The following is a 26992-nucleotide window of genomic DNA, read 5'->3' on the forward strand; positions in this document are numbered from 1 at the left end:
GTATGCCAGTTATTGTTCTGGACTGTAAACAGAAATACCTTCATGTGCTATTGAAAACTAGTATTTTGCACCTGATTAAGTGACTCCCAAGTTTCAAAATTCCTGTATCTATTTTTAGTAATTTCCTGTCACTGTTCTTGTTGTTCAACTGTTGGCTTTTACATTAAGCCATCGTCATTGTGCCCATCCCTCATAGCATCTCACTACTGCCATCTCTCTTCTCTTTTGCTCTCATAACTACTTTCAACATGGAAAACAGATCATCAAACTCATTAGAATGCTGTAGAGATAAATCGATTCAGAGTGAAGGCTGGAGGCATTGTGCTTTGAGTAATGTGCTCAAGCTTTAGAGCTTTAGACTTCCTTTCTTTCCTCAGCTGTTTCTCAGTTACTGCAGTGACTAGACAAGGACCTTTGAATAGCCAAGGTGTTGCCATAATGCAGTAAAATGAGTCAAGTCTAGATGTCGGTTTGGAGGGTGCCCTTCACCCCTGGCCTGTGTGTGCATCATGGGATTCTGCTGGGATGAACCGAGTGGTATTTTGTCCCTCCAGGCAAACATCCTGAGAAGCTTGGAGGCTCAGCTGAGAGTTTGATCCCAGGCTTTCAACCAACCCAAGGTGATACTTTTGCCGCTTCCTCATTTTCTGCTGGAACTGGTTAGTATGGCGAACACCTGAAACTCAAGACTCACTGTTGTCACCTTCCCACTGGTTTCCAGTCCACAGATAACCCTAGCATGCCAGTGAGCCCCAGATCCTGGTGGTAACATAATTTTCTTCATTCTGAAGATTTCCTATAAAAAGATCGGGATAAAAACAGATCTAGAATCACTTTGAATTAGAATGGCAGGGTGATCTGGCAGTAGTATACAGGATTTGTTCTCTCAAGTCCACATACATGTTTTTAAGCAAACATTTCTAAATTTCAGGAACATCACTCTGTTAATCTCTTGTAATTGCTTAGGTTCTTTGGAATGACTTGAAGAATTCTAAGAATCAGATGCTCTATCCTATATCTGAGTCTCTTCTATGCTGTGTTTTTGTGCATGTGTGTGTGTGCTTATGGGGACAGGGAGATATCTTTTTATTTTTATTTTTTTAATTTTTTTCTGAAAAAGTTTTATTGTGCACAGAGGGGAAGGGCTCAGTCCTTCTTGGCTGCCGCCTTCCTCATGGCGGCCAGGACGTTGCTCAGCTCCTCTCTCTTCCTCTTGGCACAGATGTGTTCCCCCACCCTTTTCTTGATGAACTTGAAGGCCCGCTTGTCCCTGGAGACCTTGAGCAGCTCCATGGCCCGCCGTTCGTAAGAGGCGAAGCCGCACACCTCCTGGATCATGTCCCGCACAAACTTGGTGTGCTTGGTGAGGCGCCCGTGGCGGCAGCTGTGCCTCGGCTTGCTCGCACTCTTGGCCACCTTGTGGCTCCAGTTGAGGCCCACGGCCATGGGGTAGCGCAGAGCCATGGCTGCTGCTCTTCAGCGGCTGCTGTGGCGGAAGCGAGATATCTTTTTAAATGAGACGTTTAAAAAAATTCTACAAGTAATAATAAAAACCTAATTTTCCTTTTTATTAATAAATAACATACATATTTAGTAATTTATAGAAGAGCACAGAGAAGAAAGTTAAGAGCCCCATGATCTCACCCCTGAGAAATTAGCATAGGGATACCATTTTGATGTCTGTTAGTGGCATTTAACCTTTTTAGGGTCACAGATACCTTTGTGAATCTAAGGGAAGTTACAGATCTTCTCTTTCACAAAAATACATGTGTCCACAATTTTGTGCACAATTTTCAGCCTCAGTTTATGACTCTAAGGTACATTTTTATAGTCATATTTTAAAGCCTAATGTTTTTTGCTTACAAAATTTGGCATGTTTCCCCCATATCATTAAAGAAGCTCCTCGAATATAACTTTTAAAATATCTACATTAAATTCCTTTATGTGGATACATCCTAATGTATTTAACCAGGTACCTCTTTTTTAAACATTAATTTGATGTCAATGTTTTACTGTTATAAATTCCTCAGCAATGGATGTGAGGTTTTGAATATGTTCTTTGTAGGATATGGAATTTGATATCCTTCAAAACTGATCTTTTTAATTATATTGATTAATTTCTGCTTTTAACTTTTCATATTCTTTCTTCCTGCTTTCTTTGGGTGTATCATTATTTTTCTAACCTCGTAAATTTATTTCTGATTAGAACTTTGGCTGTTATTCCATAACATTTGCCATGTAACACTCTCTTTATTTATTTATTTATTTATTATTTTATTTTATTTTATTTTTGGCTGCGTCGGGTCTTAGTTGTGGTACTCGGAATCTTCCTCACGGCATGTGGGATCCTCCGCTGCGGTGCGTGGGCTCCTCGTTGTGGTGCGTGGGCTTCTCTCTAGTTGCGGCACATGGGCTCAGTAGTTGCGGCGTGTTGGCTCTCTAGTTGTGGCGCAGGGCTCCAGAGTGCCTGGGCTCTGTAGTTTCAGCATGCGGGCTCTGTAGTTGTGGCCCACGTGCTCAGTAGTTGCAGCTCGTTGGCTTCGTTGCCCCACGGCATGTGGGATCTTAGTTCCCCGACCAGGGATCCAACCCGTGTCCCCTGTATTGGGAGGTGGATTCTTAACCACTGGACCACCAGGGAAGTCCCTGTAATGCTCTCTTATTCTCATTCTTTTCTGGATGTTTTTAAATTTTAATGTTTAAGTTTTGATTTCTTTACCCTAGAGTTATTTAGGATATATTTTCATTGCATTGTGATAATATGGCCTCTGCAGTTTTTTCTCTTGGGTATTATGGAGGTGTTCGTTATTCATTTTGTAAACGTTCTATGGGAATTAGTAGTTTCCATTTCAATAAATACTAATCTACAACATGATTTTTAATGGAAGAACAATAACATTGTATTTAACATCCCCTTTGATGAATACTTAGGTTGTTACTAATTTTCACCACATAAACATTCTTGAAGCCAAATTTTTATTCATATCCTTTAAAATTTCTTTAAGATAGCTTTTAGGGGATTATTTGCTAAATCAAAAGATATGTGTAATTAAGGCTTTTGGTGCCTATTTCCAAATTGCCCTCCAAGAATGCTATACAAATTTTATTTCAGTCAACAGTGAATGAGTAATTTTCACCTCTTTTTCCCAGCCAGACCAGCTCAGAGGCTGTAGACAAAGGACATTGTTTACTGGCCATTTTTATTTCTTTTGGGATTTGTGTTGTTCATGTCCTTTTTTTGTTTTTAATGTGCTGTGTTTATTTTGTTCTTAATATGTAAGAGCTCTTCAGGTGTCATATTGTAAACTTTTCCCCCAGTTTGTCATTTGTCCTATGCAAGTATTATCTCATCTGACCCTCTCAACAGCCCTCCGAGGTTACCACATCATCCCCACATCAGTTAAGGCTGAGGTAACTGAGCACAGGCTAGTCTCTTTCCCAGGGTCACATAGCTAGTAAGTGGCAGAGCTGGGACACCGACCCTCTGGCTCTAGAACTTCCTCTCTCAGGTTTTCTGCCTCATAATAAGGCAAATTTAATAATAGTGTCCTAGAAAATCATCTATAGTTTCAAAATTTTTTTAATAAAATAGAAGAATACATTTAAATCTCTTATAGTACTTTCTTTGCATACATCAATTTTATTGTATGTATTTGTGTTTCTCTTTTTCTTGGTAACTCTAGCTAGAGATTTGCTGTTTTATTACCTTTCAAAGACAACTCTATAGAACTACTCTTTTTCTGTCTTCTAATTCTTTATCTTTTGCCTTTATCTTTTTGATTACAGTTCCCTATTTTTCTTAGGTTCACTTTTGCTGATTTCAAGAAGAACACATAGTAAAATTTTTTTTAATTCTTTAAAAAAAAAGTATTTAGAGTTTTTCTCTCAATATAACAGTGATTTTCATCTGGCATGAGAGTGGGGAGGGAGGCTAATTATAATTTCCAGGAAGACTTTTTCGCAGATAATCTACTATTCCCTTGCCTCTTTCTTGCTCCAGATGCCCACCCCACCCCAGCCTTTGAGGATTACACTGTTACTGAGAGTGCTTTCTAATAGCTGTGTGTTTCCCTTGTAAGAAAAAACTCAGGTTTTAACCATATCCCGTAAGTCTTCATATGATGTTCTCATTGTTAATATTTTGGAACAGGCATTGGAATTATTTGGAAGGTGTGTTTTTTAATATTAAATAGTGAAAATTTCTTTGTGTGCTATTTTTTATTTTTAGCTTTGTTGTCTGGTCTGTATAATTTTTAAATTTATTGGTATTTTGGTCTGGTTGAAAGTGCTTCAAGTTGGATATGCCAAATAGTTGACTAAATATACCAAATGTATAAAGCATTGGTCATTGTCCTTGAGATAAAATGTCACAATGATGACTAGTTATGGTGCTGGGTAGGATATAGTTTCCCTGGAAAGGGGGTCGTGGAATAAGCCCTAGGAGGGTCTTCTTTGATGCTGAATCCCAGCATTTAGTGCAGTGCTTGGCTCAGTACAGATTTGTTGAATGAAGGAAAGGAGTCACTTTTTGCCAAAGGATAGGAGCTTGGATTCACCAATGTTAATAATAGACGTCCCTAATCATTTTCCATCCACTTCCAGTTTTAATGCCTAATTCTTTCTTATTATACATTTTATGTTTTGTTGTTTGTCTGTATGAACTGTTTTTTAAAGAGTTGTTTTTTGCTTTTATTTTTGCCTCTTCTCCCCTTAATGCTTACTTTGAAGGTTGTAAATGGCAGTATTTTTTTTAACGGCCCAGCCATTAGAAAACACATATTTGAGTAAAGTTAGGACAATAATACCAGCGAACATATGTTGAGTACATGCTGCGTGCTAAGCCCACTGGGTAAGTGCTTTTATGTACATTATCTCCAGTGATCCCTCACAACAGCCCATGAGAGGCTAAGTGACCTGCCCAAGGTTGTAGGTGGAGAATGACAGTGTAGAAATTTGTACCTGGGCAGCCCAGCGCAGAAGCTGTAGTTGTAACCACATCTCAGAAATCTTATAAATCAGTGACACTAAGCTTTTACAGGCATTACAAAACATCTTCATATTTTCCTCAATTTATCCAGCACTTTTCTATGAACATTTGGTATTTTCCCTTCGTTTGCATTTGTGGTGTGAATGAAGAAGAATCTTCATTCTTTACAAATGAAAGAAAATTATATCTAAATCCCTGAAATTAATGTGTCCTCACTTGGTTGAAGTTCAGGGTGGCACCATTTTCTCCAAGTTTTCTAATCAAGCTCAGACCGTTCACTGATTTGAAACCTTCTAACCAACCAAGGGAGGAGAGAAGCAGGAAATTTGGTAATGAGTTGGGGAGGATGACACAAGGGTTATCCTTAACATTTTTATGGTAAAAGCTGCAAAAATGTTACTAAACTGTGTTCATACATTAGAGGAGGAACAGGCAGACAATTAAAACTTGACATTGTGCCTCTTTATTTAAAATACAGTAAGTCCCCTACATATGAACGAGTTCCGTTCCAAGAGCACATTCGTTAAGTCCAGTTTGTTCATAAGTCCAATTTGTTCGTTAAGTCCAACAAAGTTGGCCTAGGTACCCAACTAACACAGTCAGCTATATAGTACTGTACTGCAATAGGTTTATAATACTTTTCACACAAATGATACATAAAAAACAAACACAAAAAAATAAAGAAAACATTTTTAATCTTACAGTACAGTACCCTGAAAAGTACAGTAGTACAGTACAACAGCTGGCATACAGGGGCTGGCATCTAGTGAACAGGCAAGAAGAGTTACTGACTGGAGGAGGGAGAGGAGGTGGGAGATGGTAGAGCTGAAGGATCGTCAGCAATAGGAGACAGAGGGCAAGCTGCACGTGACAACGTATGCCAGACACGTGAACTAACTTACGTGATTGGACATAGGAACGCACGTTCACATCTTTGAAAGTTCTCAACTTGAAGGTCGTATGTAGGGGACTTACTGTATTTTTCTGTTGATAAATTATATACATTCATTTGCTAAAACCCCAAGGAAGCAAGATTGAAAAACTCATGACCCCATTCCAAGAGGAAAGCATTGCTAACATTTAACAATATTTATGTCCATAGTTTTATTTCTGTGTACATACTTTTTTCAAACGTGAATTATACTATACATTCAATTTCATAATTTGTTCTTTTTCTTTTAATATATTTCATTGTATCTCAATTTAAAATATTTCAGAGACTAAGAGCAGTGATTTTAACCCTTCTCTTCCTCCACAGACCTTTAAAGAAGCTTAGTTAAAAACCCACTTGAATGATATTCTTAAAATGACAAAATTATAGAGACTGGGACAGGAGTAAGGAGTGGGTATGACTATAAAGGAGTACAAGGAAGTTCTTCTGTTTGAGGGAATAGTTGTGTATCATTGTTGTGGTGCTTAGGCTAATTTATATGTACTATCAAATGGCAAGGAACTATACACACACACACACACGCACACACACAAATGTGAGTACATGTGAAAACTGAACAGAGTTTAGTTAACAGAATTGCCCTGGTGTCAGTGATATTGAACTATAGTTGTGTAAGAACTCACCACTGGGGGAAGCGGGTTGAAGGGTTCACAGGGTTCTATGTACTGCAACTTCCTATGATTCTACAGTTACTTGAAAATTAAAAGTTTTTTTTACATCCACTTTATAAAAGGCTAAATTAGATTTTAATTCAGGAACTAACTCATTATTAAAATGCAAGGTAAAGAATGGTAAAGTAGGAGCCAGGAGACCTGTGTTTTGATCCTGGGTCTGCTGGTTGACCTCTGTCTAGTCTCTTAACTTCTGGGCTTCATTTTCTTTTCTGGAAAATAAGAAAATTATGGTAGAAAATGCTGAGATCCCTTCAGGCTCTCATATTCCATAGGGTGTATAGATTTCTGTAAATCTATAAGTTTGCCAAATATAGGATGAATGCCAATAGTATGGTAGATGTAGTCCAGAGGTTAGGGTTTATCTAACCTTCCAATAGGCAAGAAATCTGTTTCTGTCTCTTTCTGTCTACCTAGCACTACATTAGACATTTGGTGATAGAATAGGACTCAGTCCCTAAAGGACCTCAAGAGGGAATAGAATAGGACTCTGTCCCTAAAGGACCTCAAGAGGGAAATGGGCACATAGGAAGTACCTATACACATATTGTAAATTTCAAAATAGACAAAGTTTGTTTACCTACCAAAATGTGTGATAAGGATAGTAGTAATTGCAATAGGAATTCTGAAAGAGATCACTGTAGACTGCAGTATCTAAGGAAGACGTGGAATTTCAGATGTACGAATATCCTACTTTTACCATTAATTGCATCTCAGACTATGTTGCAAAGACCAGATTGTACATCTCAGACATACTTTGCTATTGCATTGAATTATATCCACTCATTCCTCTTTATTCTGCCTCTAAATTTAGACTTACTCTATAGTTTGAGTTGGGTTAATAGATGGTAAATACATCTGGATTTACTTGATGTTTTCTGCTTTTCTCTTTTTTCCTCCCTCTTCTTGACCCTTCCTTCCCCTCCAACCAATTCCAGCTGAAAAAAGGAAGGGTGGGCAGACTGTGGATTCTAGCCTTCCTCTTCTAAGTGTATCTGATCCTTTCATTCCTCTTCAAGTACCTGATGCACCAGGTAGGTAAATAAAACTGATCTGAAGTTAAGTTACATCCCAGGGCTTCTTGAAAGTTCTGTTTTAAACACTCCATGAAAAGGACCTGAATTCCAAGACCTAATAATAGGTGCTGTTGTATATTTTTACTGTCTCAATAAGAGGCGCAAAATTCTCTTGTGGGGTCACTAGTCCTCAGCAAAGATAATAAATTCAGCTCAGATTATACCAAGTTGTATTCCACATCATATCAGTCTTAAGTTTCATATCCTTGACCGTGTTAATGGTAATATAAAGGGCTTGTATCGCAAAGAGCATTAGTTCAGTGTGATTATAACAATGTGGGGGGAAACCTATAAGCCTATGATAGAAGGAACAAAATGCTAATGGTGTAGTATAATGATTGGATTTTGAGTGACTTCCTGTTCCTATTTTGCTATAATGTGCTTTTATTTTTAAAAGATAAAAATACATAATAAAATTTGATAGGGAGTGTGAGTCAGGAGACCTAGGTTCCACTACCTTCCACTATCTGGGCTTGACTCTTCATCATCGAAATAAATAGTTCTAATCTCCCCTACTGTCTGCTCTGTACCGATTTTTAAGTAAGCAGTCTAAAAAAGTAAGAAACGGTTAGTGTGGTCTGATTGAAATAGCTTTTGAAACAATATCATTGGATGCTTTCCATTTGGAGTTCGTGAATGCCAAAGATTTCTCTTCACGCTCCCCTCCCCATCCTTTTGGGGGAAGGGGAGCAGGATGTGAGGAACAGAAGCCGCATTTTCTCTTCTTTTTCAGTCTCTTTGAAAAAAGCAAATAGATCCAGCTCCTTAGAAACAGCTGACAGTCATTTTGCTGCTGATAGTTTTTTCTTTTTTCCCATTCTTACCCCTGTCGATTTCTTAAACTAAAAGTCTTAAACTAAAAGAATCTGCTTGGTTTTTCTTCTGTCCCAAAATGTCAAAGGGATTTATTTGATTGCCTCAAGATTGGAAGTGATTGTGATGTGCATATCCTCTACTTACTAAGACAGACCACAGCTAGGTTACCAAGACGGTTTTTATTTCTTTAAGTAGTTTGTTGACCCTTCTAAGAGAAAGAAGAAATTTGCCCTGATCAGGTAGTATTGTGTAACTTTATAGCTTGCTGGACCTGGAGGTAGGTCAAAAATATCTAAAGTCACTAGGGAATGATTCAGGATAGGGTAGTTAAAGAAAAGAGAAGAAAGAATCAAATAGAGGTCCTTTTCTCTGTTGCATTCATCAGGTATGCCCAGCAGGGCCAAGACAGGCCAGTTTCAAGCAGAAGGCTAGAAAGGATGGGCTGTAAACTCAAGCTGGGGCCCACTGGCTTCTTTTTGCTCCCTTTTGTGGCAGTCATAAAATCAGACAAGGAAAAAGGGATTATTGAGGCATTCTCCCTTTGGTACCCCTTTGGGTCCATGCCTTGCTCTTACCCAGATAGCCCATGGGCTGCAGAACTGGAAGGGTGACCTCTTGGCACAAGCCAGAGGATGAAAGCATAAATCAGACATGTCACTCCTTTGCAGTCCAGTGAATTCTCAAATCACTGAGCAAAAAATCCAGGCTTCTTACCATACCTACAAGACCCTGACTAGTCTGGCCCTTGGCTACCCTTCTAACCTGAGCTCATAGCATTCTTCCCTTCAGTCTTTCCTCCAATAAGCTAAGCTAAGCTTATTCCCACATCAGGGCCTTTGCACTTTCTGGTACTCTGCCTGGAAAGCTTTTCCTTCTTGTCATTCGACATTTGGGTCTCAGCTTAATTGCTGTCTTCTTGGAGAGGCCCGACGTGGTCCCACGGGCACTGTCACTCACACCCCCTGGCTTTTTTCTTCATAGCACTTATCACGACATTGTCTGTTTCTAATTGTTCATTCCTCTTTCTCCCCCAGAATGTCAGTGTCCTGAGGGAGGGACCTTGTCTGTCTTATTTACCAGTGTACCGTTAATGCTGAGAACACTGCTGGGTGTAGCTGGCACTCAATGAGTGTTTGCAGATTAGATGAATAAAGTAAATGAAACCTGAGGTTGAAAGGCTTTTGGCAGCCCCATTACCCTCCATTTCCGTCCCCAGCTGCCAAACACCAGACTGCTATCTCCATAGCCTTCCATCTGTGTGTCCGCCAACCCCTAGCCAGGCCTCCTTCCCACTCTTGAGGGGGCATAAACAGAGGCACAGCCCACATGTCAGGAAGCTGCCAAACCCTGGGATGAAAGTAGTAGCTAAGCTCAGCAGATCGTTCAGCTCCTCCTTTCATGATGCTCTCCAGAATTTGGGCTAAGTATGGCATGTGACCACTGTGTCTTTGATAACTTTATTTACTATTATATGCCCAGCCTGTAGCACATTCAGTTATATAGCTCCTTTATCCCTGTATCCTTCCTCAGCATCTTGAAATGCCCGAGTGAGGAAAGGGCTGAGAGTTTACGGTCTCTGGTACCTTGGCAAACTGCAGGTTTGTCTCCTGCCCCTCAAAGCAAGCAGTTTGTCACTCCCTCCACCGGTGGTGGACACCGGTCAGGTGTGTTGGTTGGTTGGTTTGGTTTGCATACATGCTTCCCTCCCACACTCAGCCTTCCTGATGGTGAGAATCATGGAACCTTAGTCTCCTGACAACTATGCCTTTTGTGACTTAACATTTTATTTTATGCTTTTTAAATGTGTTCACATATAATTTCCTTTGAGCCAGAAATAATACTGACTGGTGGGTATGTCCAGTAATCTCTCTCTTCGTGAATAAGGAAGTGAGGCCTTAGTGCTGCTGTGACTGTGCTCCTTTCTCTTGGTGGCTCACAGCACCCACACAGCGAGGGGTCGTTTGGGGACAGATCCCAGCTCAATAAAGCCTTTGACTAGAGAGCTAAATTTAAGGGTTAGGGAAATACAAGAATGGATTTGAACTTGTAAGAGCATGGTTCTGGCCACTTAGTAGCTAAGTGATTTTGGTCAAATCGCTCAAACTCTGTGTTCTCCTCCTCCTCAGCATTGGCCATAGTAAAACCTACCTGTGGACTGGCTTGTGTGGCTCAGATGAAATCATGTATTTGAAATTGCTTTGGGAACTCTAAATTAGTATAAAGATAGGAAGTGCTATAACAGCTTTGGTTCCAGGCCCTTATTCCCAGGGGGGGCAGTCCTAGTTATCAAAAAGTCTTAGCAATGGTAGTTTTGTCTTACAGAAATGAAACTTGCTCTTATGACCTATGACCTTTGCACAACTAAGAGCCATCAAAGTAGAATTCCTTGATATTAGCAATTGTTAAACTCTAAGTGAAGGGACACTGGATAATTGGAGGTGTTTTTCTTTTTTTTTTAAGGAGTATTTTTATTTTGCAAAGCATTATAAAACTAATTTTCTTAGAAAATCTGGCATAAAAAAATCACAGCCGAGCATTTGTGTGCTCATAAAGCTGCCACATGAAGCCTAGCTCTAGCGAGCCTCAAAGTATTTCACTGATGTTCATATGCTGTGTGTTCATTTATTTTGCCTTTTATTTGTATTAGGGAACAGATAAGCTATAGGTGGTATCAAAGGTTTAAAAAAATGGTAGAGAAGATTGAGGAATTTTCTCTGAAAATTGGTGGAAAGATTTAATCATTTTTAAAAATTGTGGTAAAGTATATGTAACGCAGAATTTCCCATTTTAAAGTGGACAGTTCAGTGGCATCAAGTACATTTATATTGTTTACAGCCATCACCACCATCCATCCACAGAACTTTTTTTCATCTTGCAAAATCGAAACTCTATTTTCATCTTGCAAAATCGAAACTCTGCCTATTAAACAATACCTCTCCGTTCCTCTTTCCCCCCAACCCCTGGCAACCACCATTCTACTTTCTGTCTCTATGAATTTGACTACTCTAGGTGCCTCATATAAGTGGAATTACACAATATTTGTTTTTTTGTGACTGGCTCTTTTCACTTAACATAATGTCCTCATGGTTCATACATGTTGTAGCATATGTCAGAATTTCTTTTTAAAGCTGAATAATATTCTGTTGTGTTTTGTTTATCCATCTGTCAGTTGACACATGGGTTGCTTCTATCTTTTGGCTATTGTGAATAATGCTTCTTTGAACGTGAGTGTGCAAATATCTCTTCAAAACTCAAGACTCTTTGAGGTACATACTCAGAAATAGAATTACTAGAACTGATGGTAACTCTATTTTTAATTTTTTGAGGAACTGCCATACTGTTTTCCACAGTGACTACACCCTTTTACATTCCCGCCAGCAGTGCTCAGAGTTTGAGGAAAAGATTTTTATAGCAACCCCTTCATACTGACCTTTCAACATCAGTGTTCCACAAGACTGAGCAAGAATGCATTAGTTGCCCCATAAGTGCCACTTCCTAGAATTAACGACTTTTTTAAAAAAAGTACTTCTTGGCTTATGGCACTCCGTCTTCTCATGAAAAGTAAGCAAGAGAAGCTGCGTTTTCTCAGTGGTTTGTTGTCAAGATAGGCATTCCTCTCAGAGCTGTTTGCTTGGCAGCGTCCTCACTTCCAATTGCTGTCTTGTGATATTTAAAAAGTCCGAGGTTGATCAGAGTATGTGTCTTCACTCTGGAAAGTTTTTCTTCCCACAGATTCAGTTCCCTAAAATGGACTCGGAAAGGGTCATGGTGGTTGACTTGTGATTCCAGCTTGCAGGTGTCACAGATGGTTTAGTGTCTGGTTTCTCAGTGATAGGAGCTAGAGTGACTAAATTCTAAAAACAGCATCTCTCGTTACAAGACATCAGGGCTTACACCCCAAGTCAGACAAGACGTAAATTTCCAAAACCACAAAGCTGTAGCAGCCAAATCATCTTTTTGGATGGGGCTTGCATCTGGCTCTTCCATGTCTGTAAGTTCAGTCTGCTTTACTTCTCATAGTCGAAGTCCTAATTACGGTTGGAATGGGCCTTGAGCAAGCCCTTAGTCTCCCTAGCCTGTATAAATAGATATCTACCCTCATCTTTGATATTTTAAAAGAGAGAAAGCTCACAACTTGCAGTATATCCTGGTCTCCTGCCAGGGAGTGGTTCTGACTGTCTGACCTTAGACTGGTTTCTGAAGGATTTGTACCCTTTTTTGTGATTTATATTTTCAGTTACTAAGTCTTGAGAGGAGCGGTATGAGAATCTGAAATGGATTAATCTCTGTCTGCAACTCTAGCAGCTGCCCCCTCCTCTCTTCCCCTAATCCCTCACGCCATTTGACTTATGTTTAAGGAGAGGGGAGGTGCTCAGAAGAGAAGACCCTTTCATCTCCCCCTTCATTTCAAAGTACTAACAATCCTCTCCTTTAAAAGCACTCTCGGTTTCCACGGTCCAGGCTAACTAATTCTGCATCCATTTTTCTTCAGGGGTCCACCTTCTCAGGCTTTTAACCATGATTTCAGTGCTTTTCCAAGCTCTTAACCTGACTCATTTTTATTTGGGAACCCTAGAGACTTGAGAAAGAACTGATTATCTTACTGGGAATGTGATAAGATAATCCCACCAACAGAAAAATATGAGCAGACAATTCATAAAAGAAAAAAGATGAATTACCAGTAAATAATATTTTTCTAAAAGTTCACCATCATGATGAATCCAAGAAGTACCAATTATAAAGCAGTGAGGTGCTGCAGCTTCTGCTGTCAGATTGCTAAAGATGAAAAAAGCCTACCACCTCAGGCTTGTTGAAGGTATCAGAAAATGGACACACTCAGATCCTGCTAGTGGGAGTAGCAGTTAGTACAGCTTTCAGGGAGAACAGCGTGGCCTTTAAGATTTTACTTCCTTATTGACTTAGCAATTCTTTTCTAATACATTGTCTGAAGAGCACATGAGTATGCTTAAATATTTATTGAACGTTCAGAGTTTATAGGAAAAGGTTGGAAGAGCATTCGTTAAAAACTCAATAGTGGGGCTTCCCTGGTGGCGCAGTGGTCGAGAGTCTGCCTGCTAGTGCAGGGGACACGGGTTCGTGCCCTGGTCTGGGAGGATCCCACATGCCGCGGAGCAACTGGGCCCGTGAGCCACAACTACTGAGCCTGCGCGTCTGGAGCCTGTGCTCCGCAACAGGAGAGGCCGCGACGGTGAGAGGCCCACGCACCGCGATGAAGAGTGGCCCCTGCTCGCCGCAACTAGAGAAAGCCCTCGCACAGAAACGAAGACCCAACATAGCAATCAATCAATCAATAAATCTTTTAAAAAAAAAAAAATTGCTATACACAACATCTTTAAAAAAAAAAAAACTCAATAGTGGCTATGTCTACAAGGGAAATTATGGGTAGTTTTACTTTTATCCTTTTTTTTTTTAAACACACTTTTTATTGGAGTATAGTTTTTTTTCTTAACATCTTTATTGGAGTATAATTGCTTACAATCGTGTGTTAGTTTCTGCGTTATAACAAAGTGAATCAGTTATACATATACATATGTCCCCATATCTCTTCCCTCTTACATCTCCCTCCCTCCCACCCTCCCTATCCCACCGCTCTAGGTGGTCACAAAGCACCAAGCTGATCTCCCTGTGCTACTCGGCTGCTTCCCACTAGCTATCTATTTTACGTTTGGTAGTTTATATATGTCCATGCCACTCTCTCACTTTGTCACAGCTTACCCTTCCCCCTCCCTGTAACCTCAAGTCCATTCTCTAGTAGGTCTGCATCTTTATTCCCGTCTTGTCCCTAGGTTCTTCTGACCATTTTTTTTTCTTTTTTTTAGATTCCATATATATGTGTTAGCATACGGTATTTGTTTTTCTCTTTCTGACTTACTTCACTCTGTATGACAGATGCTAGGTCCATCCACCTCACTACAAATAACTCAATTTCGTTACTTTTTATGACTGAGTAATATTCCATTGTATATATATGCCACATCTTCTTTATCCATTCATCTGTTGATGGACACTTAGGTTGCTTCCATGTCCTGGCTGTTGTAAATAGAGCAGCAGTGAACATTTTGGTATACGTCTCTTTTTGAATTATGGTTTTCTCTGGGTATATGCCCAGTAGTGGGATTGCTGCATCGTATGGTAGTTCTATTTTTAGTTTTTTAAGGAACCTCCTTACTGTTCTCCATAGTGACTGTATCAATTTACATTCCCACCAACAGTGCAAGAGTGTTCCCTTTTCTCCACACCCTCTCCAGCATTTATTGTTTGTAGATTTTTTGATGATGGCCATTCTGACTGGTGTGAGATGATATCTCATTGTAGTTTTGATTTGCATTTCTAAAATGATTAATGATGTTGAGTATTCTTTCATGTGTTTGTTGGCAATCTGTATATCTTCTTTGGAGAAATGTCTACTTAGGTCTTCTGCCCATTTTTGGATTGGGTTGTTCGTTTTTTATGATATTGAGCTGCATGAGCTGCTTGTAAATTTTGGAGATTAATCCTTTGTCAGTGGCTTCATTTGCAAATATTTTCTCCCATTCTGAGAGTTGTCTTTTCATCTTGTTTATGGTTTCCTTTGCTGTGCAAAAGCTTTTAAGTTTCATTAGGTACCATTTGTTTATTTTTGTTTTTATTTCCATTGCTCTAGGAGGTGGGTCAAAAAGGATCTTGCTGTGATTTATGTCATAGAGTGTTCTGCCTATGTTTTCCTCTAAGAGTTTGATAGTGTCTGGCCTTACATTTAGGTCTTTAATCCATTTTGAGTTTATTTTTGTGTATGGTGTTAGGGAGTGTTCTAATTTCATACTTCTACATGTACCTGTCCAGTATTCCCAGCACCACTTATTGAAGAGGCTGTCTTTTCTCCACTGTATATTCTGGCCTCCTTTATCAAAGAAAAGGTGACCATATGTGCGTGGGTTTATCTCTGGGCTTTCTATCCTGTTCCATTGATCTATATTTCTGTTTTTGTGCCAGTACCATACTGTCTTAATTACTGTAGCTTTGTAGTATACTCTGAAGTCATGGAGCCTGATTCCTACAGCTCCGTTTTTCTTTCTCAAGATTGCTTTGGCTATTCGGGGTCTTTTGTGTTTCCATATAAATTGTGAAATGTTTTGTTCTAGTTCTGTAAAAAATGCCAGTGGTAGTTTGATAGGGATTGCACTGAATCTGTAGATTGCTTTGGGTACTAGAGTCATTTTCACAATGTTGATTCTTCCAATCCAAGAACATGGTATATCTCTCCATCTATTTGTATCATCTTTATTTTCTTTCATCAGTGTCTTATAATTTTCTGCATACAGGTCTTTTGTCTCCTTAGGTAGGTTTATTCCTAGATATTTTATTCTTTTTGTTGCAGTGGTAAATGGGAGTGTTTTCTTAATTTCACTTTCAGATTTTTCATCATTAGTGTATAGGAATGCAAGAGATTTCTGTGCATTAATTTTGTATCCTGCTACTTTACCACATTCATTGATTAGCTCTAGTAGTTTTCTGGTAGCATCTTTAGTATTCTCTATGTATAGTATCATGTCATATGCAAACAGTGACAGCTTTACTTCTTCTTTTCCAATTTGTATTCCTTTTTTTTCTTTTTTCTTCTCTGATTGCTGTGGCTAAAACTTCCAAAACTATGTTGAATAATAGTGGTGAGAGTGGGCAACCTTGTCTTGTTCCTGATCTTAGTGGAAATGGTTTCAGTTTTTCACCATTGAGGACGATGTTGGCTGTGGGTTTGTCATATATGGCCTTTATTATGTTGAGGAAGGTTCCCTCTATGCCTACTTTCTGGAGGGTTTTTATCATAAATGGGTGTTGAATTTTGTCAAAAGCTTTCTCTGCATCTATTGAGATGATCATATGGTTTTTATTCTTCAATTTGTTAATATGGTGTATCACATTGATTGATTTACGTATATTGAAGAATCCTTGCATTCCTGGGATAAACCCCACTTGATCATGGTGTATGATCCTTTTAATGTGCTGTTGGATTCTGTTTGCTAGTATTTTGTTGAGGATTTTTGCATCTATGTTCATCAGTGATATTGGCCTGTAGTTTTCTTTCTTTGTGACATCTGTCTGTTTTTGGTTTCAGGGTGATGGTGGCCTCGTACAATGAGTTTGGGAATGTTCCTCCCTCTGCTATATTTTGGAAGAGTTTGAGAAGGATAGGTGTTAGCTCTTCTCTAAGTGTTTGATAGAATTCGCCTGTGAAGCCATCTGGTCCTGGGCTTTTGTTTGTTGGAGGATTTTTAATCACAGTTTCAATTTCAGTGCTTGTGATTGGCCTGTTCATATTTTCTATTTCTTCCTGTGTCAGTCTCAGAAGGTTGTGCATTTCTAAGAACTTGTCCATTTCTTCCAGGTTGTCCATTTTATTGGCATAGAGTTGCTTGTAGTAATCTCTCATGATCCTTTGTATTTCTGCAGTGTCAGTTGTTACCTCTCCTTTTTCGTTTCTAATTCTATTGATTTGAGTCTTCTCCCTTTTTTTCTTGGTGAGTCTGGCTAATGGCTTATCAATTTTGTTTATCTTCTCAAAGAACCAGCTTTTAGTTTTATTGATCTTTGCTATCATTTCCTTCATTTCTTTTTCATTTATTTCTGATCTGATCTTTATGATTTCTTTCCTTCTGCTAACTTTGGGGTATTTTTGTTCTTCTTTCTCTAATTGCTTTAGGTGTAAGGTTAGGTTGTTTATTTGAGATGTTTCTTGTTTCTTAAGGTAGGATTGTATTGCTATAAACTTCCCTCTTAGAACTGCTTTTGCTGCATCCCATAGGTTTTGGGTCGTCGTGTTTTCATTGTCATTTGTTTCTAGGTATTTTTTGATTTCCTCTTTAATTTCTTAAGTGATCTCTTGGTTACTAAGTAGTGTATTGTTTAGCCTCCATGTGTTTGTATTTTTTACAGATTTTTTCCTGTAATTGATATCTAGTCTCATAGCATTGTGGTCGGAAAAGATACTTGATACGATTTCAATTTTCTTAAATTTACCAAGGCTTGATTTGTGACCCAAGATATGATCTATCCTGGAGAATGTTCCGTGAGCACTTGAGAAGAATGTGTATTCTGTTGTTTTTGGATGGAATGTCCTATAAATATCAATTAAATCCATCTTGTTTAATGTATCATTTAAAGCTTGTGTTTCCTTATTTATTTTCATTTTGGATGATCTGCCCATTGGTGAAAGTGGGGTGTTAAAGTCCCCAACTATGATTGTGTTACTGTCGATTTCCCCTTTTATGGCCGTTAGTATTTGCCTTATGTATCGAGGTGCTCCTATGTTGGGTGCATAAATATTTACAATTGTTATATCTTCTTCTTGGATCGATCACTTGATCATTATGTAGTGTCCTTCTTTGTCTCTTGTAGTAGTCTTTATTTTAAAGTCTATTTTGTCTGATATGAGAATTGCTACTCCAGCTTTCTTTTGATTTCCATTTGCATGGAATATCTTTTTCCATCCCCTCACTTTCAGTCTGTATATGTCCCTAGGTCTGAAGTGGGTCTCTTGTAGACAGCATATATACGGGTCTTGTTTTTGTATCCATCCAGCCAGTCTATGTCTTTTGGTTGGAGCATTTAATCCATTTACATTTAAGGTAATTATTGATATGTTTGTTCCTATAACCATTTTCTTAATTGTTTTGGGTTTGTTATTGTAGGTCTTTTCCTTCTCTTGTGTTTCCTGCCTAGAGAAGTTCCTTTAGCATTTGTTGTAAAGCTGGTTTGGTGGTGCTGAATTCTCTTAGCTTTTGCTTGTCTGTAAAGGTTTTAATTTCTCCATAAAATCTGAATGAGATCCTAGCTGGGTAGAGTAATCTTGATTGTAGGTTTTTCTCCTTCATCACTTTAAATATGTCCTGCCACTCCCTTCTGGCTTGCAGAGTTTCTGCTGAAAGATCAGCTGTTAACCTTATGGGGATTCCCTTGTATGTTATTTGTTGTTTTTCCCTTGCTGCTTTTAATATGTTTTCTTTGTATTTAATTTTTGATAGTTTGATTAATATGTGTCTTGGCATGTTTCTCCTTGGATTTATCCTGTATGGGACTCTCTGTAATTCCTGGACTTGATTAACTATTTCCTTTCCCATATTAGGGAAGTTTTCAACTATAATCTCTTCAAATATTTTCTCAGTCCCTTTCTTTTTCTCTTCTTCTTCTGGGACCCGTATAATTCGAATGTTGGTGCGTTTAATGTTGTTCCAGAGGTCTCTGAGACTGTTCTCAATTGTTTTCATTCTTTTTTCTTTATTCTGCTCTGCAGTAGTTATTTCCACTATTTTATCTCCAGGTCACTTATCCGTTCTTCTGCCTTAGTTATTCTGCTCTTGATCCCTTCTAGAGAATTTTTAATTTCATTTATTGTGTTGTTCATCACTGTTTGTTTGCTCTTTTGTTCTTCTAGGTCCTTGTTAAACCTTTCTTGTATTTTCTCTATTCTATTTCCAAGATTTTGGATCATCTTTACTCTCATTATTGTGAATTATTTTTCAGGTAGACTGCCTATTTCCTCTTCATTTGTTAGGTCTGGTGGGTTTTTGCCTTGCTCCTTCACCTGTTGTGTGTTTTTCTGTCTTCTCATTTTGCTTATCTTACTGTGTTTGGGGTCTCCTTTTTGCAGGCTGCAGGTTCATAGTTCCCATTGTTTTTGGTGTCTGTCCCCAGTGGCTAAGGTTGGTTCAGTGGGTTGTGTAGGCTTAGTGGTGGAGAGGACTAGTGCCTTTGTTCTGATGGATGAGGCTGCATCTTGTCTTTCTGGTGGGCAGGTCCACATCTGGTGGTGTGTTTTGGGGTGTCTGTGGCCGTATTATGATTTTAGGCAGCCTCTCTGCTAATGGATGGGGTTGTGTTCCTGTCTTGCTAGTTGTTTGGCATAGGGTGTCCAGCACTGTAGCTTGCTGGTCGTTGAGTGAAGCTGGGTCTTGGCGTTGAGATGGAGATCTCTGGGAGATTTTTGCCATTTGATATTACGTGGAGCTGGGAGGTCTCTTGTGGACCGGTGTCCTGAACTTGGCTCTCCCACCTCAGAGGCACAGCCCTGACACCTGGCTGGAGCACCAAGAGCCTTTCATCCACACGGCTCAGAATAAAAGGGGGAAAAAAATAGAAAGAAAGAAAGAAAGAAAGAGATAAAATAAAATAAAGTAAAATAAAATAAGAGAAAGTTATTAAAATAAAAAATAATTATTAAGAAAAAAATTTTGTAAAGTAAAAAAAAAAAAAACAGACATTCAGAACCCTAGGACAAATGGTGAAAGTAAAGCTATACAGACAAAATCACACACAGAAGCATACATATACACACTCACAAAAAGAGAAAAAGGGAAAAAATATATATATATCTTTGCTCCCAAAGTCCACCTCCTCAATTTGGGATGATTCGTTGTCTATTCAGGTATTCCACCGATGCAGGGTACATCTAGTTGATTGTGGAGATTTAATCCGCTGCTCCTGAGGCTGCTGGGAGAGGTTTCCCTGTCTCTTCTTTGTTAGCACAGCTCCCGGGTTCAGCTTTGGATTTGGACCCGCCTCTGCGTGTAGGTTGCCTGAGGGCGTCTCTTCTTCGCTCAGACATGACGGGGTTAAAGTAGCAGCTGATTCGGGGCCCTGGCTCACTCAGGCCGTGGGGAGGGAGGGGTACGGATGCGGGGCAAGCCTGCGGCGGCAGAGGCCAGCGTGACGTTGCACCAGCCTGAGGTGCGCCGTGCGTTCTCCCGGGGAAGTTGCCCCTGGATCACGGGACCCTGGCAGTGGCGGCTGCACAGGCTCCTGGGAGGGGCGGTGTGGATAGTGACCTGTGCTCGCACACAGGCTTCTTGGTGGCGGCAGCAGCAGCCTTAGCGTCCCTTGCCCGTCTCTGGGGTCCGCGCTGATAGCCGCAGCTCGTGCCCGTCTCTGGAGCTCTTTTAAGCGGCACTCTGAATCCCCTCTCCTCGCGCACCAGGAAACAGAGAGGCAAGAAAAAGTCTCTTGCCTCTTAGGCAGTTTCAGACTTTTTCCCTGACTCCCTCCCGGCCAGATGTGGCGCACTAGCCCCTTCAGTCTGTGTTCACTCAGCCAACCCCAGGCCTCTCCCTGCAATCCGACCGAAGCCCGAGCCTCAGCTCCCAGCTCCGCCCGCCCCGGCGGGTGAGCAGAGAAGCCTCTCGGGCTGGTGAGTGCTGGTCGGCACCGATCCTCTGTGCGGGAATCTCTCTGCTTTGCCTTCTGCACCCCTGTTGCTGCGCTCTCCTCCGTGGCCCCAAAGCTTCCCCCCTCCGCCACCCGCAGTCTCCGCCCGCGAAGGGGTTTCCTAGTGTGTGGAAACCTTTCCTCCTTCACAGCTCCCTCCCACTGGTGCACGTCCCGTCCCTATTCTTTTGTCTCTGTTTTTTCTTTTTTCTTTTGCCCTACCCAGGTACGTGGGGAGTTTCTTGCCTTTTGGGAGGTCTGAGGTCTTCTGCTAGGGTTCAGTAGGTGTTCCGTAGGGGTTGTTCCACATGTGGATGTATTTCTGATGTATTTGTGGGGAGGAAGGTGATCTCCGCGTCTTAGAAGGTGAAGCTCCTCCTACTTTTATCCTTTAGCTTATCTGTATTTCCCAGATTTTATACAATAAACATGTATTATTTTTACACTAAGGTAGAAAACAATTGCGGTTTGTTCTTTTCTCAGATGAGGAGCAAGCTTCGATATTCCCCCACCTCATCACCCTGTTCTCCTGGCCACTCATGTCTGGGCTGAGTTTGCACGTTGAACAACTCTCTGCATTTCCCAAAACATGTCACCTTGAGGCCACTCATTTTAGCTCCTGCCCGTGTCACTGAGGAGCCCTCCAGGTGTTCTTTCCTGCCATTAGTACCGGTTCAGAGTTCCAGTGTCACCACTAAGCAGTCCATCTTCTAAGCCGCCAGTTCGTACTTCTTGTTTTTCCCCTCACACCGGATGATTGAACTTTTAGAGGTGGACAGCACCTTTACATTTATCTTCATTTTATCAATAAGAAAAGTTAGATCCAGAGATAAACAGTGATTTGCCCAAAGTGCCACATAGACTTAGTGCAGAACCCAGGTCCCCTGGCTCTCAGTACCTTTTCTTCCTCTACTAGACCACGCTGCCTCCGCCTCCCACTTCACTTTATTCAAGGAATTCTGCTTATTCTGTTCTCATACCAAGGCATTTGAGTAAAATCTAGAACTTCACCTGCCTTCACTACTGTAATCTCAAGCATCTGTGGCTGGCTGACCTATCTACTCCTCTTACTAGAAAGAGATGTTAATCCTCTTTTATGGGCTAAGTACTTCAATTTATATGCACATGTACACACATTAATTCTGATAAATATGCCCATTTAATCCTAAAAGCCCTTTAAAGTAATTCCTATCCTCTGTTTACAGGTGAGAAACTGATGCTTAGAAAAGTTAGGTAACTTAACTAACTTAAACTCAGGCCCTTTGACTCTTTCATGATGCTTATTCATTTGGGAGGATTTTGCAGACCCCAAATGAAAATGTATAGCATCACAATAAAAGATTAAATGTTTCTCAGGAGGATTAAATCATTGCAAAATACAATTTATGAGTTATTTCTGGTTTTCGTTCGTCTGTCACTCTGTATAATTGAGAATTCGTGTGTGAGTCTTTGTACATTTCAGGTATGAACTGTCCTAGAAGATATGTTTTGTTTTTGCATCCAGAGAAGCCATTTCCCATGATTCAAGTAAAATTGAAAATGTCTTTGTTCATTAGATAGCAACAAGTCTCGTCATACGTGTAGAACTTGATCAAGGTTTTGGATCGTAAAGAACACTTCCTGCATAGTTTCCTAAATTCATCGCCTCTTCTCTGCTGTTTCCCACCCCGGCATCATGATACATGGCCTCAGAGAGTTTTTATAAAAATGTGTGAGAGAGGCCAGAATTCATAAAAGGAAGGATATCAAAGCCAGACCTTGATGCACCTGGGAGGCCTCCAGGCTGTGATTTAGAGACTGTCAGCCTCCTGTACCTCCCATTACGATATTTCCCTCCCATTACAATCTGTCCTCACATTCTTCATTTACAGTGACCAAAAATGACCAGTAATAGCTTAAACTTTATCTTCTAAGAGTCTGTACACTTTAAAGCAATCAAAGCCTTAGTTAAACCAGGAGATTGAATCTCTATACATAAAGCTCTGGGTCCTAGTCCTAGCTAGCTCTGTGGCTTACTTGCTGTAAGATCTTAGGCAAGTTACTTCACCTCTCTGGAGCTGTTTCCTCATCTGCAAATGAGAAGGCTAATGGGATAAGATCTAAAGTTCCTTCCAGTGTTAACATATCTTTTATAACTTGACCATTGTGCATGGGACCATGTCTTTGTGAAAACACTTTCTCCTCTGGTTATGGAGCTAAGCAGACCCTGTAGGCAGCATGTGGAGGAAACGTTGAAGTCAAGTCCAGGCTCTACCATGTCCCATCTGTGACTTTGGGCAAGCCACGCATTCTCACGTTTTCTGATGTCCACTCTCAACTGTATCAGTATTCCCAAACCCAGGTTTTTTTGTGAATAATGAATGAAAATGTTTGACATTGAACTCTACAAATGCAAGTGACAACCATTGTTATAATAGCACCTGGGGGTCAGTACTGAGTAACCGACAGCCGCAAGAACGCCGGGAGTGAAAGAAACCATTTTTGCACAGGCTGCCGACGTGACTTATGCAGCGGCCCTGGACTCTCACTCCTGTTTTTCTGCCTGATGTTACTCTGACCCCTGCTCCTCCCTCCCACAGTTCTAAGATTTGAGTATTCCTAAGCAGCAGTGACCATCCAGATTATCTGTGTGATCAGCCTGTTACTTCGAGGTTCGGTCAGAAAAGAATGTGGCAGTTTACCCCATCCCCACCCCATTCCATCTTACGATACAACACAGGTACGCACGCATGCACACACGTACCCTTTTACCCTCATGCTTTTTGCTAATGGCTAATTTAAAAACTTAGATTCTTGTTGAAGGACCTGCTTTTTTGCCATTGATCCCCTGTTCTCCCCACCTCCCCGGTGAAGCCAAAAGGCAGAGATTTGACAGAGGACGAGAAGGAACCGGGAACTGGGGACACAGAAATTAAGCAGATACCTTCCCTGCCTTCAGGGCTGCAGGAGAAGCGAAAGCAGAGTGTTCCAGAAAGTTCCTAATGTGGCAGGGAGGGTGGAGAAAGGCTTAGAGATGATGTTTGAGTGACTAATACAAAAAGGTTAGGGGGAGGTGTCTGTATTTTACAGATAAGGAGATCTGTTTCAGGAACTGCCCCAGGGTCACACCCAGTCACTGGAGAGGCCAAGACAGACTGCTGTATGAAAAACAAGTAATGTTGGGGCCTTTACTTTTTATCCAGTGCTTCACAAGATTGCAAATATCTGAGTGCTAAAAGTGATAGAAGATCATTACTTTTTTTTTTTTTTTAAGTGAAAGAACCTTTCGGGGTGCGGGGGGAATAAAACAAAAGCTAGTGTTCAGAATAATGAAAAATTAGACTTTTGGGGAAAACCATCTTACTTTTGCCAGTATACTGAAAATTGTCCAAGATATTTTAAACATCTTTTCTTATAATGTCATGTACAGTTCAAGATTAGTGCTGATGTTATTACACTTGTATACTTGGTTAGAACCCTGTTTTTTTTTCCCTGCTGATGAGAGGCTGCTTTCTTCCTTCCTTCCTTCCTTCAATATAAATTAGGTATAAATGAGATATGTAGCATATTGGTATTTAATTCAAAGATAGCCGCATGTTACACATTTCAAAGATGATAAATTGGTTTCATGTATAAAAATGGCTTTTTCTGCAGTATGTTAATTGTACCAAAGCAAATTATCTTGCCAAGACGCTAAAATCCATTATTTTGTTCCATCTGTGTAGTTATAGATCACCTAAATTACAGATCACCTAAAATTAGGTTTCTATCTCTCAGTGAATATCAATTTCATCTTTGCTTATCTTGATTCCTGATAGCCTAGAAGAATACAGATTCATTAAAATGTTATACACGCATACCTGAACTTTGCCATTTCTTTTTCTCAGACATTTTAATTCTAGATTTACCTTAAAGGCAGTTTATTTTTGTGATAGAGAAAACATTGTTGACAGGCCTTTAACTGGGCAAATTACAGAATTTATGTGGTCTCAGTGTCTTTGTAAGTAAAAGGAAGTATGAGCTCTTAATTCCCTTCTTTCTGTAAGAGTCTATGATTCATTATTTTGTGTCAAGTTAATGCTCTGCTTTTATTTTTTTTAATTGCTTGAGAAACTTTATTTTAATGCTCTACTTTTAATAGGTTACAGGTAGAGAGTTGTTGATGGATTAGGCTAAAGAGTTGTCTTGGAAGGATCCTTAATGTGTCCATGTTATCACACATTAAGTTATCAGGTGTGACAAATCTGGTAGCTTCTCATGTCCTTTTGTTTTTTTAGCCAAAAGACATCAAAAGTAATCCATCTGCAGGCTTAAGTGAATTTTGTGAGATTTGACAGTTTAATAATAAGAGTATACCAGGGGTGTCACAAGCTCTCGGTTGGCAGACAATAAATGATTGTTAAAGTTAACTTAGGTGTGGTTTCATTGCTTCTCTTGGTGAGTTATAAACCATTTCTAAATGCAAGACAAAAAAAAAAAAAAAGAGAGAAATTCAAAACTAAGCCCAGGAAGAGATATGAATACTCAAAGACTTATATGCATATGTTTATGGCAGCTTTATTTTTAATAGCTAAAAGCTGGAAATAACCAAATATCCGTCAGCTGATGAATGAGTCAACAAAATGTGGTCCATTCATACAGTGAAACACTACTCAGCAATAAAACAAACTACTGATGTATGCCACAACATGGAGGAATCTCAGGAACGTTATGCTAAATGAAGGACATCAGAAAAGACTACATACTATATAGGAAATGGTAGAAAAAGCAAAGCTAAGGACAGAAAGCAGATCAGTTGCCGCCAGCGTCTGGGGGTAAGAGGAAGGCATTGACTAGAGAGGGGCACAAGGGTCCTTTTTGGGGTGATGGAAATGTTCTACCTCATTATTTCAGTGGTGCTTATGTGTACATTTGTCAAAATTCATCAAACTGTACACTTAAAATTGGTGGCTTTTATTCAGTGTAAATTATACCACAAATTTAAAAACAAACTTAGGGCAACATCTTGAATGCCTTACAAAGTGACTACTTCATTTGGGGAAATAATCATTTTTAAACTTTGAAAGCCTATTTTTAACAAGATACTAGCATTATTTGTTTTTATGCTGAATCTGTGTAAAATTTTGACCCCTAAAATGTGTTTGTATAGAAAATGGTAAATGATCGGCTTACTTGAATATCTCATTGCATTTTTGCTTTCTCTTTACTTCTCTGCCCAACCTAGAAAAACTAATCGAGGGACTCAAATCTCCTGACACTTCTCTTCTGCTCCCTGACCTCTTGCCTATGACAGATCCTTTTGGTAGCACTTCTGATGCTGTAATTGGTAAAGTCATCATCTCTGTTTCTTCAGTCATGCATGATATGTGTGTCTGTTTCAAAAATGGCAACTAACTGGTTAACAGATCCCTACAGAGTAGCCCTGCTGAGGAGCGGAAATGCCTCGAAGCCTCCTGGTGTTGGAGTGATGCCTTGTGCTAACCCAGAAGCCAGGGCTGTTTAATCTCCCTTGTTATCGCCCCAAACGAAGTGTTATCTCTGCCTTTCAGCAGCACAGCACCGTTATTTATTCTTGAAACACTGAGATTTCTAGAGTGAATTTCTTGTGAACGAGGAGGAATGTGGAAAAATTCACATTTCGTTACAAAAGCTTCATGAAAAAAGTTGGTTTCCAGGTGGACTTTACCTTTAGCAGATTCTTCTTTAGAAGGCCTCCGTATGTGCCAAGTGTCAGTAACTGAGAAAACATTTGCCCCATGTTGAAGCCCCATGAGTAGAGTCCAGGGCAGGGGCTTGATCTGCTTGCTTTTACATTTTCTTGTGCTCCAGCCACAAGGCAGGCAAGACCTATAAAATGTCCGGGGCCCCTGTACTACAGGAGCACAAAGTCCTAGGACTCAGAAATGCCATGACCCTTCAGAGAGATGGGCCTCCAGCTGGGGCGTGTCACACGGTAAAGAATACCTCCAGCTACAGCATGGCCTGGGATTTGAGGTGGATTAGTGGGCTTTGCAAGGCACAGAGCATGTTTGCCCCCAAGTTTATCCCTTAAGAAAAGCACAATTACCAGAAGACATTAAGGCGCCTTTGAGCCTATGTCTTCTGACACGGAAGAGGTCTGCTTGGATAGCTCGCATTCAGCATTTATCTGTAAAATCTGAGAATCACTGAGACTAGCCACCGTGGTTAACCTTGCACGTGCCTGCTCTGTCAGTGAAGCCCAGACACTCGAAGCAGCAGAAAGAAAGCAACTTACTGTGCTTTCCATCTTACCTGAGATGGGCATTTTAGAGACCTGCAGAAGAAAGCCTTCACA

At 40.1% G+C, this 26992-nt stretch overlaps 2 protein-coding genes across 14 annotated transcripts in view; one reads left to right on the forward strand and one right to left on the reverse strand.

The window, feature by feature from the left end:
- Positions 1 to 26992, forward strand: part of AAK1 (AP2 associated kinase 1) — a 167723-nt gene that overhangs the window by 121438 nt on the left and 19293 nt on the right. For 9 of the 12 annotated variants that reach the window (XM_036873744.1, XM_036873746.1, XM_036873745.1 and 6 more), the window contains exons 16-18: positions 555 to 659; positions 7549 to 7644; positions 25901 to 26002. In XM_036873744.1, the coding sequence (XP_036729639.1) occupies positions 555 to 659; positions 7549 to 7644; positions 25901 to 26002 (303 nt within the window). The remainder of the gene's footprint in view (positions 1 to 554; positions 660 to 7548; positions 7645 to 25900; positions 26003 to 26992) is intronic. The other 3 variants (XM_036873748.1, XM_036873751.1, XM_036873749.1) reach the window with 2 other exon arrangements.
- LOC118906289 (60S ribosomal protein L36-like) lies at positions 1116 to 26795 on the reverse strand. Of its 2 annotated transcripts, none has more exons than XM_036873757.1 (3): positions 26786 to 26795; positions 13337 to 13345; positions 1116 to 1474 (listed from the first exon to the last, which is right to left on the reverse strand). In XM_036873757.1, the coding sequence occupies exon 3, from the start codon at positions 1462 to 1464 to the stop codon at positions 1147 to 1149; it is 318 nt and encodes a 105-aa protein (XP_036729652.1). In that variant the 5' UTR covers positions 1465 to 1474; positions 13337 to 13345; positions 26786 to 26795; the 3' UTR covers positions 1116 to 1146. The 2 variants fall into 2 exon arrangements, with proteins under 2 accessions (XP_036729652.1, XP_036729651.1); XM_036873756.1 differs by lacking the exon at positions 13337 to 13345 and adding an exon at positions 25968 to 25972 and having other exon boundaries at positions 1116 to 1486.

This window comes from Balaenoptera musculus, chromosome 13 (assembly GCF_009873245.2).
Source record: "Balaenoptera musculus isolate JJ_BM4_2016_0621 chromosome 13, mBalMus1.pri.v3, whole genome shotgun sequence".
Taxonomy (NCBI): Eukaryota; Metazoa; Chordata; class Mammalia; order Artiodactyla; family Balaenopteridae; genus Balaenoptera; species Balaenoptera musculus.